Raw genomic sequence first — 14,437 nt, forward strand, 5'->3', positions numbered from 1 at the left:
ATTTACAATCATACATGTATATATATATATATATATATATATATATATATGCTAATAAATAGTAGCAAATAAATAAATAAAAGAGAAGATGTTATAACACTAAGATGAGCAGAAAAATCTCTAAAAAGGTTCAAGTAAAAGCCAAATTAAAAGATAAGTCTAAAGTTTGCTCTTAAAAATATGAACAGTCTATGAACATATAATTCTGTTCTGTTCACTCTCTACCTTGTTGTTGTTTTCTTCCATCGTTGTTGTTTGTCTCTTCGTCACCTTATGGAATACAAAAACAATAAGCAACAGATGCAACAATCATCCACATCAGTTTGAAGTGAGTTTAAACAGCTCATCATATTCTCACCTGGTTTCTCACCTGAGGACTGAGGAGGGCTGAAGGGGAACAGATACACCTTTCCACTGATACGATCTGTCACTTCACATTTCAAGTCGTTCTTTGACTTCTGATTGAAGTCAGATGTTGTAAATGTCGCTCTGGCTGAACAGCGATCCTGTGGTGTCTCTCTGTCTGTGACATCATTTCCCTCATGCAGCCACTTTACTGTGTGGTAACACGACCAACCACCACCTGCAGTCACAGAACACAACAAGCTGACTGTATCAGCGTTCTTCTGTTCAGTGACTGGTGAAGATGGAGATATTGTGAGAGAAAGACAACAAGAGTAAAATTAACTTCATCACTGGAATCAGAATCATTGTAATATTTCAGTATTTTGTTCTAACAAGACAGTTAAACTTTATGACTTAAATACTCACAGCTGACAACAGAGAGGAAAACATGATCATCTTCTTGTCCTGATCCGTTCTTTCTGCAGGTGTAATAACGACCAACATCCTCCACTGTGACATTCTTTATAACCAGAGAACATTGTTCTGTAACACTCAGTCTGTCTGATTTAGTTGCAGCATCTTTGTGAATCTGTCCACCATCAAACAGTGTGACCCACTTCCATGAATCATCACTGAACTCCCAGGTAATTTTGTCACACTTCTGATCATGTTCCACATTGACACAAGGCAAAGTAGCTTCATCTCCAACTCTGACAGTGACATAGGAATGTTGCCCAGCTGCTTCTGTTGAGAAAATATAAAAAATGAACTAAAACAGTAATTTGTCTGTTATGTTCATAAGTAGTGTGATGATAGTTTGAGATAAGTTTGTGTTTCTTTGGTTTCAAGGCACATTTAGTTGTATAGCACCATTCACACACATTAAAGACATTAAATAGACATTAAAGCACCAGAAGCAGCACTGTGTCTCATCTTTGGCTCCAAGAGTTCACTAAACTCACCACGTTACTAACTAAACTTGTGTTCTTACCTGTAAAGCTGAACAGCAGCATCACAAATGAAGACATTATAATCCATCTGAATTCAGCCATCGTGCTTCTCTCTTGGTGTCTCGCTCTCAACTGTCAAAGTCTCTGACCAGCTGCTTCTTAAAATGAACACAGAACACATGTTAACAGTAGATAACGTCTTGGTCGTCAATAGAGGAAGTTTAATGTGTGAAGATTGTTTCTTGGTTCCTCATTCTATCTTTGCACTAATTTATTAATTTATGTTTTCTAAGAAAGGAGAAGTATTGTGGTGAGAATGTGTCTAACAGCAGAGCTCTGCAGGTTTTACCCTCTAATGCTGACCAGATAAACATCACAAACAATAACTACACTAACAAGGATCTGACAGAACTGTTGGTGAATAACTTGAATGTAGAGCATCAAGTCTCCAAAACCCCAGAACAGATGCAGCAGCAGGTCTGTCAGAATTCTCCCGTGGCTATTCCAACATACAAAGTGATTATGTACATTCACTGAGTCAATATTTACAAAATAAAACATATATTTCTCGCTAGAAATGTGATCAATATCCATTTTTATGCAGAAACTAAGTCAAAATATTGATTTTTTCACTAACAATGAGAGAACTGTCCACCATGTTTTTTGTTCTGACCGCCGGAACCTTGAAAGTCACGTGACTTGGAACAAACCAATAGGAACAAATATCCATGGAATAGCCACGGGATATGATGTCATTAACTTGCATTGTAGCGAAATCCGTGTCAGTTTCACGGAAATTTGAGTGATTCCGTGGCTATTCCACGGATTCCTGTGAGAACAGGTTCGTAATGTGTGTGTGTGTGTGTGTGTGCTGTGTGTGTGTGCTCTGTGTGTGTGTTCTGTGTGTGCTCTGTGTGTGTGTGTGTGTGTGCTCTGTGTGTGTGTGTGTGCTGTGTGTGTGTGTGTGTGTGTTTGTGTGTGCTCTGTGTGTGTGTGTGTGTGTGTGCTGTGTGTGCGCTCTGTGTGTGTGTGTGTGTTTGTGTGTGCTCTGTGTGTGTGTGTGTGTGTGTGTGTGTGTGTGCTGTGTGTGCGCTCTGTGTGTGTGTGTGTGTGCTGTGTGTGTGCTCTGTGTGTGTGTGTGTGTGTGTGTGTGTGCGTGCGTGTGTGTGTGTGTGTGTGTGTGTGTGTGTGCGTGTGTGTGTGTGCGTGTGTGTGTGTGTGTGTGTGTGCGTGCGTGTGTGTGTGTGTGTGTGTGTGCGTGCGTGTGGATGAGGGGCATTTTATGCCAGCACACTATACTAAAACGCGTGTACAGCGCCTATGCGATGACATCAAACGTCTAACGTGCGCGTGTAAATTAATTCACTTTCAATGGACAGACAGGCGTCACTGTTACGCTCCGTCTAGGGAGCAGAACCTAACATAAATAACCCACACCCAAACAAGGTATAAGTTTAGAAAATAATACAGTTTTATTTAACAACAACCAAAATGTGCAATTATATACAGTGAATTGGTGCGGTATCTACAAGTGATGAAGCGTGGCTTCAGGGTGAGCCCAGGCCTAAAATAACAAACAAAACACCGATCTAAACTCAAGGGTCCGAAACTTTCTAATCCCTACTGAAAAGAAAAGAAACAAAAATACAAGTACTGATCCTAACTCCCTAACCTAAGTCAAAAACAGGAGAAAACAGTATTAAAGAAAAAGGCAGCTCACCCCTACTGCTTCCTTAAACACAGGCACTCTTGCTCTGGTTACCCAGAGCACAAGCACACTCCAAAACACTCTAGCACGCAGGCCAACAAACACACTCTAACAATGTTAACACCAATCTTTCACAGAATAACTTCACAATCTCAAACTAGGTAGCTCGTAAGTGACAGCAGTTCCACCCGTCCTCTGGAGTCACCGGCTTTTGTAGTCCCCGCCATCGATAATGCCAATCACTCGCTGCCACGCCAGGGATGCAGAGCCAATGAGACGCGGGAGCCACACGATCTCTGGATGAGGACAGGAGCACTCACTCTGCATAGAAGAAAAAACACACATGCACCTGCAGTGCAAATGAAATGACGGCAGCAGCCTACGTGACGGCTGCGTGACGAGTGAACTACGCCTCAAATACGTGACATGAAGACCCGCGTGACTGTTAAGTACAATTCTACATAGGCGTACAGACACGTGTGTGTGTGTGTGCGTGTGTTTGAAGCATGTGTATGCATGTGTGAGGAGTGTGCGTGCTTACGTGCATGTGTGTGTGTGTGTATCTGTAACTGTAATCACATCAAAGATCAAAGCAATCAACAGAATTAACTGACACCTGTTAAAGAAAGAGTGACAGCAGCCAGAGGTGGACTGGAATTTCTGGCCTCGAACAGAAAGCATTTTTGGCAAAAACCATAATACCTATCATTGATCCAACTTCACTTTGAGCGTCCTGAGTTCTTCCTGAACGTCTACATGTGATTTTTTTTAAAGAAAAATGACAAAATAGCTTTGTTAGAGCGATCTAAAAAACTGTTACATCTCCCTTTTTTGAGAAATCTCCCTGTGTTTTTAATATGGGAGCCAATGAGGCTGTTGGTGGTGTTGGTGGATCATCTGTGCGTCCTACGCCCAAACTATAACTCTGACAGCTTTACCAGAGGATTGTGAGGGAGAAGACTAATTTTCCTACGTTTCTATGTATAAATTATTTCTGTAGAGTGGAATTTGCGGCCTGGAGCGCAGTTTTCGTATGTATGTCACACACTCTGACACGAGCATTCCGTGCAATACACACCCATTATAATCTCAGAATTTCTCCAAAAATGATCATGGTCATTGAACAGGGATTGATAAAAAACTATATGACCTATCGAAACGTGGATTAATACACCGATATACAATACTTGTGTCTACTGTTTAAAGTTTAAATGGAGTCTCTAGGTGAAATTATGCCGGAGAAGTAGACGTTTAAAAATCTCCAATTATTGTTCTTTTTTGCTCATTTTTTGTTGGCCGTCCCATTCACTTCAATGCAAAATTTGGGGCAGTTTTTCGCGTTAAAATCGTATTCTGTAGAGAAAAGTAATAGCACACCGATCCCGATCAAACCGCACGTTTTGATATATAATTTGTCCTGCAACTCTTCAAGTTGTAGGACTAGTATTGGACGAAATTGCGTCCGGAAGAGGAAGAAGAAGAAATCCACAGTATAACAGTAGTGCAGCACTGGTCCCTACAGATATTGTTGTATGGGACCAGTAGCTGTATGGGACCAGTAGCTGTATGGGACCAGTAGCTGTAGGGACCAGTAGCTGTATGGGACCAGTAGCTGTATGGGACCAGTATGGACCAGTGCTGGTGAGATTGCCCCGAGACCCTAATAAACACATAGTAAAGAGTTTTCCAGGATCATTTATTGATGACTTCAGGTTGTAGAATGATTCACTTCAAACATTATAAAAAGACTCAATCACAGAATCCAGGAGAGAGAAAGACTTTCTGGTTCTGGTTCTGGTTCTCGTCAGACTGAAACCAGGACAGAAATAACATTTAAAAACAGTTTCACTGCTGCGTGTCCACACAGAGTCCTCCAGTCCTCCACAGAGACCAGTCCAGAGTCCTCAGAGTCCTTAGAGTCCTCAGAGTCCTCAGAGTCCTCAGAGTCCTTAGAGTCCTCAGAGTCCTCAGAGTCCTCAGAGTCCTGAAGAGTCCTCAGAGTCCTCAGAGTCCTATTGAGTCCTCAGAGTCCTATTGAGTCCTCAGAGTCCTGTAGAGTCCTTAGAGTCCTTAGAGTCCTCAGAGTCCTCAGAGTCCTGTAGAGTCCTCAGAGTCGTCAGAGTCCTTAGAGTCCTGTTCAGAGGTCAGGTCTGGGGGTCTGGTGGTCTCTGCAGCGTCTCGTTGATGGTGACCACAGTCTCCAGGGTCTCCAGGGTCCCCAGGGTCTCCTGGGTCCTGTCGGTCTGGTTCAGGGAGACGAAGCTCACCTGGTTCAGGTGCTGCAGCTCGCTCAGGTTACTGATGCAGTTTATCTCTGATTTACTGCAGCCGACGGCCCAGTCTGTTACACAGAGCAGAGAGGAGAGGACAGGCTGTTTACACAGAGCTGAGAGGAGAGGACAGGAGAGGCTGTTTACACAGAGCTGAGAGGAGAGGACAGGAGAGGCTGGAAACATGACAATACTTCAACATGTACAATATATGGAGAAAATCCACATATATTTTCTCTTTTTTGGTAATTGTTTTTTTTGGTAACTTTTGTGGTCTTTTTTGATCATTTTGGTTCTTTTTTGATCTTCTTTTGGTAATTTTGGTTCTTTTTTGGTCCTGTTTGTCATTTCGTGTTTTTCTGGTTATTTTGTGTCTTTTTTTGTTTTTGTGACACTTCGTAAAAGTGTTGAATACATAACATTTTTTTTCTGATTTCTGTCATTCTAACTGTTATTCTGCACTAAGACATGTTGAGTTGTTCTGATTGAGCGGATCCACAGAGCAGCAGGACTCATAGATTTATAGAGATATTCATAGAGTTTATATATTGCAGTAAATATAATACAGAGAGCAGAAAGTGGTTGACCTGGTCCTCTGGTCTCTCCTTCAGCCATGGACCTTCCTCTTCCTCCTGGACCATGAAGATAAAATGATTAAACAGAGAGAGATGAAGACTCTTGATGATTTAGTGATGTGGTGATGTGGCGATTTGGTGATGTGGTGATTGGGTGATTTGGTGATGTGGCAATGTGGCGATGTGGCGATGTGGCGATTTGGCGATTTTGTGATTTGGTGATTTGGTGATGTGGTGATGTGGTGATTTGGTGATGTGGTGATGTGGTGATTTGGTGAGGTGGTGATTTGGTGATGTGGTGATGTGGTGATGTGGTGATTTTGTGATGTGGCGATGTGGCGATTTGGTGAGGTGGTGATGTGGTGATGTGGTGATGTGGTGATTTAGTGATGTGGTGATGTGGTAATGTGGCAATGTGGCGATTTGGCGAGGTGGTGATGTGGTGATGTGGTGATGTGGTGATTTGGTGATGTGGTGATGTGGTGAGGTGGTAATGTGGCAATGTGGCGATTTGGTGAGGTGGTGATGTGGTGATGTGGTGATTTGGTGATGTGGTGATTTGATGATGTCATGATTTGATGATGTAATGATTTGATGATGTAATGATTTGATGATGTCATGATGTCAGTGATGATTTGATGATGTAATAAGTAATAGGTTCAGGTGTACCTATCAGTTGGTGGACCAGGTCTTTGACCAGGTGAGCTACGATCCCGTAGACTACGGCGACCAGCAGCAGCGCAGCCAGCAGCAGGTAGAGCAGGGCCCGGGGCAGCGGGACCGGGTCCCGGGGGTCCCGGGGGGTCCGGGGGTCGCTGTAGGAGGAGGAGGAGGAGTACTGCAGCACGCTGTCCGGCTGCAGGGCGGTCACCATGGTGACGGTCACCATGGCGCCGGTCACATCCTCCGGACCGGTTCTATTGATGAGGGGGGGCAGGATCTGGGACAGGAAGGAGCTCCAGTCCTTTATGGAGCTGCTGTTACAGAAAAACATCATGTCCAGACCCTGAAACCTGCAGGACGGACTCTCAGAGCCGGGACCCGTCCTCTGAGTCCAGGACCCGTCCTGTTAGTCCAGGACCCGTCCTCTGAGTCCGGGACCCGTCCTCTGAGTCCAAGACCCGTCCTGTTAGTCCAGGACCAGTCCTCTGAGTCCGGGATCAGTCCTGTTAGTCCAGGATCAGTCCTCTGAGTCCGGGATCCGTCCTGTTAGTCCGGTTATAATCCGTCAGTCCTCTCAGCTGATGACCGGCGTTGTTTTCTGCACCAACAGGAGGAAATGTGATTTTTTCTCCAGAAGTGAAGTAAAACCTCCAGCAGCAGTCTGACACTAACTGTGTCACACAAAAAAAAAAAGCGTAAATGTTGGAGGTCAGCAGGAGACGAGGAGCCGGAACAGGACATCACAGTCTGCAGCAGGAGTCACAGCGCCTCCTCCTCCTCCTCCTCTCTCTCCTCCTCTCTCTCCTCCTCCTCCTCTCTCTCCTCCTCTCTCTCCTGCTCCTCCTCCTCTCTCTCCTCCTCTCTCTCCTCTCGCCAGGCGGTCCCCACAGGTCCAGACGGTCCTGCTATAGACAAGATGATCCAGATCTCTTTGTGAGAATATCAGCTGATGTTTAGATATAAACTCCTTCACATTGTATTTCTTTCATTGCATCATTTATATTATTATGTTTATGTTATGTTCTCTTTTTGTTTATAAATAATTCATCATCCATAATGTTTAGAATAATAAAACGTTGAACGCTGTGAAGCATAAATAAAACCAGAAGGCTTCAAACTGAGAATATTAAAACTAAAAACTGGAACGTGTGTGAACATCAGATATAAATGAATGTAGGTCAAAACACCTGATGCTGTTTTCGTCATCAGGCTTTTAGTTCAAATCATATTTTGTAAAAACTAAAAAAACATCAACTAAATAAAGCCTTTTGATCCAGATGTGGGAGTGAACAGAATATTAATGAGACAGTTGAAGTGATTGTTATGAGCTCAGATCTCTAAAAAACACAATAACACAATCAGCTGATCTGCTGCACTGTAAAAAATAATAATAATAAACTGTTGTTTTTATGGTAAAAACCAGCAGAACTTTACCGTAATAAATACGGTGAAACTTCACTGTTGATTTCACCTTTAAGATTGTCATTTTATTCCGTATTTTACCATATAAATAAAATCTTTTTACATCAAAAGAAACGCTGTTCTGCCATATAATTGACAAGAAAATACTTTATAAATGCTGCTTAAATTAAAGTTTTTACCATTAAATATTACAGTATATTTCTGTTAGAGATATGGTGTTTAGTACATTTAACAGTGAGAAAAAGTGTTTTTACAAAAAATAGACCAAATAGAACAAAATACACAAACTGAGTGAGTTCTCTACTGTAAATTTAGTGTGTGTGCGTGTGTGTGTGTGTGTGTGTGTGTGGGCTCCATGTTTATCTCTAATCTCTCAGATTAATTTAATAAATGGACGTCACTGTTTGAATCATGATCTCAATAATTCAAATGGAGACAGAAAGGTGAGCAGACATTTAGAGAGAGAGACGCTTTGTTTGTTTGTTTGTTTGTTTGTTTGATGAAAACTCTTTTAGTTTTAGTGGATTGTGTTTATCAGTCAGAGGTCACCACCCTGCTGTTTCACTCAGACAGCAGCTCAGTTTATACTTTCACTATTTATACTTTCAGTTGTCTTTTTATTGTGTCTTTTTTTGGTCATTTTGTGTCTTTCTTTGGTCATTTTGTGTCTTTTTTTGGTGTCTTTTGTAGACCTCAGGTGTGCAGGAACGTTCAGGTTAATTAACCTGAAACATGGATGAGTCCGTGTTTCTGCTGCAGCTCAGAAACATTTTGTACCTGAACATTAATGAGGATTCACCTCGTTCTCCTCCTGAGTTCTCCAGGGTTTCACACGTAATTACTGTAAGGAGACGCTGTCAGAGGGTCAGGACCCATCTGGTCCAGGACCCTCAGGATCCTCAAGACCCTCAGGACCCTCAGGACCTGGTGGTCCAGGACCCTCAGGACCCTCAACACCTTGTGGTCCAGGACCCTCAGGACCTGGTGGTCCGGGACCCTCAGGACCTGGTGGTCCAGGACCCTCAGGACCTGATGGTCCGGGACCCTCAACACCTGGTGGTCCAGGACCCTCAGGACCTGGTGGTCCGGGACCCTCAACACCTGGTGGTCCGGGACCCTCAACACCTGGTGGTCCGGGACCCTCAGCACCTGGTGGTCCAGGACCCTCAGCACCTGGTGGTCCAGGACCCTCAGGACCTGGTGGTCCGGGACCCTCAACACCTGGTGGTCAAGGACCCTCAGGACCTGGTGGTCCGGGACCCTCAGGACCTGGTGGTCCGGGACCCTCAACACCTGGTGGTCCAGGACCCTCAGGACCTGGTGGTCCGGGACCCTCAGGACCTGGTGGTCCGGGACCCTCAGCACCTGGTGGACCGGGACCCTCAGGACCTGGTGGTCCAGGACCCTCAACACCTGGTGGTCCGGGACCCTCAGGACCTGGTGGTCCGGGACCCTCAGGACCTGGTGGTCCGGGACCCTCAGCACCTGGTGGACCAGGACCCTCAGGACCTGGTGGTCCGGGACCCTCAGCACCTGGTGGACCAGGACCCTCAGGACCTGGTGGTCCAGGACCCTCAGCACCTGGTGGACCAGGACCCTCAGGACCTGGTGGTCCGGGACCCTCAGCACCTGGTGGACCAGGACCCTCAGGACCTGATGGTCCAGGACCCTCAGGACCTGGTGGTCCGGGACCCTCAGCACCCATGTGTAATTACCCTTTTTTGTCATTTTGTGTCTTTTTTTTGTCATTTTGTGACAGAACTAGGGTGATATCAGATAAATTGGGCCACTTTTTGGTAGATCGTAGATGACAAAAATAACAAAATATATACCGTTTCCATGTGTTTTTATGATTAATAATGACTTCATTTTTGTGTCAATTTTGTGTCATTTTTTGGCGATGCCACCAGACTGGAGGAGATGTCCTGGTAAATCAAAACTGTGTGTGTGTGTGTGTGTGTGTGTGTGTGTTGGGTGGTAACAGTGGTTGCCATGGTGCAGGAAGCATAAACACAAACTGGATCCAGTCAGAGACAGAAAGCTGAAACCACAACTGGAAGGTTGTTGTTGTTGTTGTGTGTTTGTGTGTTAGAGCTCCTGATGTCTCAGAGCAGCAGACCTGCAGCAGGTCCAGGTCCAGGTCCAGGTCCAGGTCCAGGTACAGGTCCTGGTCCGGTCCCCAGACTGCAGGTTCGCATCATCGGCAGTAAACAGGTGAAACAGCTGATCCAGGAGACGAGCAGGTGAGATCCATCAGGACCTTATTATCTCATATATCGACTCTGTGGGGTTTTATTATTATTATTGTTGTTGTTGTTGTTGTTGTGTGTTTATGAGTCTGTTACCTGAAGACTCATTTAAAGTATTAATGTGTTTAATTTATTTAGTCTCGCTGCTGTTTTATCTGCTGTGTTCTTCACACATTTCATCCCTCTGACATCATGTTTGTTTGTTTGTTTGTTTGTTTGATTGTTTGTTTGTCCCTAACAGAGATGAAGGAGAGAAGTCAAAGAAAGAAAAAGGTTTGCAGAAGCTGCAGCAGAGAGCTGACGGAGCTCTGTGGGACGCCATCAGCCAGGTAAACAACAACAACATCAACAACAACAGGAAGTAAACAACAACCTCAATGTGTGTGTGAATCATCAGTGTGTGTGTGTGTGTGTGTGTGTGTGTGTGTGTGTGTGTGTGTGAATCATCTGTGTGTGTGTGTGTGTGTGTGTGTGTGTGTGTGTGTGTAGGCTCCTGACAGATGCTGTGTGACGGCTCCCTCTGGTGACAGGTCCAGGTCTTACATCCACCCAAAGATCAGACCAGAACCAGAACTAGGACTGAACACAAGACCAGGACCAGGACCAGGACCAGAGGTAGACAGACAGGTAGAGACAGACAGACATATATATATATATATATACATATATATATATATACATATACATATATATATATATATATATATATATATATATATATATATATATATATATATATGTATATATATATGATAATGATGATAAAGATCTGTTGTTTAATATAATAAAACATGTTGAGTCGTGATTCAAGAGAAGAGTCTGGATGATGTATTAAACAGAATCATTTGTTACTTTAATTTAATGGAAAACTGCTCAAAGACAATAAAATAACAGGTTATCCTCCTCCTCCTCCTCCTCTTCCCCTCCTCTATCTTTATTTGTCAATCTAATCTGTGAGTGTCTCTGATTTACAAGATTAAACAACAAACCTTAAATTAAGTTTCTCCTCCTCCTCCTGGACTGAATATAAACTGTCTCCTCCTCCTCTTCCTCCTCTAATATAACCTGTCTCCTCCTCCTCTCCCTGTGAGGAGGAGGACCAGGTCCTGTCCTCCTGTGTGAGACAGCAGCTGTCTGGTTGGTGTCGGTCCTCTCTGGATCTGGTTCTGGACGGTCTGGTGTCTCTGGACTCGTCCTCCTCGGGGACGCTGCGTCCCTCTGAGGTCACCAGGCTGTTCCTGAGACACGCCGTCCCCCTTCAGCTGGACACCTTCAGTCTGCTGCTGCACAGGTTCTCTGACCACAGAGACCAGGACCAGGACCGGGACAGGGACCGGGACAGGGACCAGGACCAGGACCAGGTGAGACAGCAGGTCCTGACTCTGATCTGGATCTTCAGTCTGCATCTTCAAAACCTCTGCACACTAAACAGTCCATTCGAACCAAAAGCTCTTAGTTCGGTTTGTTTTCGTCGGTGTGAAAGCATCAATCACACTCGGGTGCGCACTAAATCAAGCGGACCGAGACCTCCAGGGGTTGGCGTTTGGTGAGGAATCGATTCCTCACCAAACGCCAACCCCTGGGGCGGTCCCTCTGGTGAGAACGCCAACCTGGACCACTCAGATAATTTGAATATTCAAATGAGCCATGTGTTGCGCCGCTGCTGAAAGACTGTTGGGGAAACACTGGTATGAAATTAATTGAATGTGTAATATAGAAGTTTCATTCGGTACAACCTCATACATTTCAAAATCCTTCTCAGAGTAGCATACTGATAACAATATCATCCACTGTGTTCAATAACTGTAGAATCTCACCATGTCTCAAACCAGCTTAAAGTAGAATTTAATTAAATCTTCCAAACGAGCCGTAGCCTATTCTGGCTTGTCGTTTCGTTATTAGGGCTATATCAGAATCATCAGCAGGACAGCAGTGGTGAAGATAGCGTCTCCTCTGCCTGAAATGACGCGCTATGCGTCATACCCCTGGATGACCCAGAATATCTACAGTTCTGGTGTCACCAGAGGATCTGTTCCTTCTATCTTCTCACGATTGAGGAATAATCTGACAGTCGGCTGGTAGTCTCGTAAACTGATTGGAGGGTTGGTGCTTCGGCTATTCGTGCACCAGAGACTGAGGCAAGCTGCTCTTTCTTTCAAGTGTTTCTTTGAACCAACAACAGTGATCTCTCCGTTACGGTTCGTACTGAATTACTCCGTACAGGCTAGTAAGCTAAGTTGCTTTAATTGTTAGCCGATGCTAGGAGCCGGCGGCTCGCTGAGCTTGTATTTGTTTTGAACATGTTGTGTTACATGGTAGGTTTGAACAACGCCATTAGGGGGACGGTGCGGAAATAGAACTTTAAGTTTCTGGGCAGCGCTGAGTGCACTGTCCCGTTGAAATAAATCCATATATATATATATATATATATAATTTTTTTGACTGATACGGGGTTAAATGCAGGGGCCCCCTCCACTAGGTCGCTCTATGCTGATAGGTGGAAGCTCTTCTCCTAGTGGAGCCCCACACAGGGTGAAGAGCCGGAGATCTGCTCAGTGGAACATCGTTCTGCGGTTCCTGCAGTTGATATTGGACGCAGGTAGATGTGCATCGACCCTGAGGGTATATGCAGCGGCCATTTTGGCAGGACATGCCAGGGTGAACGACCAGACAGTGGGGTCACACTATCTGGTTAGTCAGTTTTTGTAGGGCGCACAGAGGCGTAGGCCATCAAGGGTCACTGTAGTGCCATCATGGGACTTGAGGTCAGTGTGTTGGCCCCCATAGGAAGGGCAGGACTCAGGGGGCTGTCTGCAAAGGCTGCATTTCTGTTGGCGATCACATCGGCGAATCAAGTGGGGGAGCTCCAGGCCCTGTCAGTGGGCCAGATGTGTTTGCGTTGGTATCCAGATGGTTCGGGGTTACTCTCCTACCCAATCCCTCCTTCCTGCCAAAGAGGGTGCCTTCCTCACAAACCAGGCAATTCAGTTGGCGGCGTTCAATCCACCAAGCTCGTCAGAGCAAGCAACAGAGCTGACAGAGCAGCTTTGCCCTGTTGGGGCTCTCAAGGCGTATGACGCTGCTGCAGCCCCTCTTCGTAAATCTGACAAACTGTTTGTTTGTTATGGGGGTTGTAGGAAAGGTCAGCCTCTGAAACAGAGGCTTTCTAGGTGGATTGTCAAGGTTATTCTACATGCTTACAGGTCTACCTGCCCCTAGTAACGTGCCACTCTACTCGGAGTGTGTCCACATCATGGGCAGCTTTAAAGAGGGTTCCTCTTCAAGACATCTGTGCTGCTGCTAGCTGGTCTTCATCGTGCACATTTGCTCGAGTCTACAGAGTGAATGTTGCTGCTCCTCATCCTGTCGACCGCTTCAAGCCCTAGTTGGTCGGTTTCCTCGTGACCTTTTTGGTATTAGTCATCCAGTGGTTAAAGCATTGCTTCTGGCGGTCAGTAAGAATGAAATAGAACGAGAGTTACGTATGTAACTACGGTTCTATGAATTCTGGATGACCGCCAGAGTTCTCTGTCACTCGGATCTCTGTTTCGTGAGAAGATCCAGTTGGAACAGATCCTCTGGTGACACCGGAGCTTATAAATGTTCCCGGGTCATCCAGGGGTCACAGGTCACTTTGTTGGTATAACTACCCGGCCTGCGCATGCACGAGATGGAATATCCAGCGCTTAAAGCATTCATCCAGAATTCATAGAACCGTAGTTACATACGTAACTCTCGTTTTAAAGAGGCTTTAAAGAAGAGCAGTGGGCTGATCACACTTGTTTTTAAACAGTTAAGGACATAAAACAGACAGTTTTCTATCATTTCAAGTATGTGGAGCATTAAACCACAGCTTTCATAGGAATTAACAGGGTCCCACCTGTATCCAGCTCTCTGTATACGTCCCTGCAGAGACACTGAGCTGAGCAGGACAACAACACTGATGGAAGCTGGAGAATTCATTTTTACAAAATATTTTTTTTTTACAGCAGGTGTAAAGAAAGAGAGAAGTTTCTTGTAAAGTCACCCAGAGGAACGTTAAAGAAACAGTGAGAAACATGTCCTGTTTGTTGTTGCAGGTGGATTACAGAGACCTGCTGCAGTTCATCAGGAGCTCTGCTGAGGACACGGAGGACATCAGGGACACGGAGGACATCAGGGACACTGAGGACATCAGGGACACTGAGGACATCTGTTAGAGACACTTCAGCTTCTGTTCCTGCTCCATGTGAACCAGGATCCTGTCTGTCTGTCT

The 14,437-nt window shown here is 45.0% G+C and overlaps 1 protein-coding gene across 1 annotated transcript; it reads left to right on the plus strand.

Moving 5' to 3' along the window:
- The first annotated feature begins 10,033 nt into the window (after positions 1-10,033).
- Positions 10,034-14,381, plus strand: LOC131977735 (uncharacterized protein C1orf87). The gene is made up of 5 exons (XM_059341162.1): positions 10,034-10,176; positions 10,424-10,511; positions 10,672-10,809; positions 11,274-11,543; positions 14,262-14,381. Exons 1-5 carry the CDS (start codon positions 10,034-10,036, stop codon positions 14,379-14,381), a joined length of 759 nt encoding a protein of 252 aa, XP_059197145.1.
- Positions 14,382-14,437: the final 56 nt, after the last annotated feature.

This window comes from Centropristis striata, chromosome 9 (genome assembly GCF_030273125.1).
Source record: "Centropristis striata isolate RG_2023a ecotype Rhode Island chromosome 9, C.striata_1.0, whole genome shotgun sequence".
NCBI classification, from domain to species: Eukaryota; Metazoa; Chordata; class Actinopteri; order Perciformes; family Serranidae; genus Centropristis; species Centropristis striata.

Bases quoted from the DNA above. Each gene is read 5' to 3' on its own strand.
- LOC131977735 (XM_059341162.1), top strand. From the start codon at position 10,034: ATGTCTCAGAGCAGCAGACCTGCAGCAGGTCCAGGTCCAGGTCCAGGT. The intron at 10,512-10,671 runs GTAAACAACAAC...GTGTGTGTGTAG, and splicing joins TGTGGGACGCCATCAGCCAG to GCTCCTGACAGATGCTGTGT. The intron at 11,544-14,261 runs GTGAGACAGCAG...TTGTTGTTGCAG, and splicing joins GGGACCAGGACCAGGACCAG to GTGGATTACAGAGACCTGCT.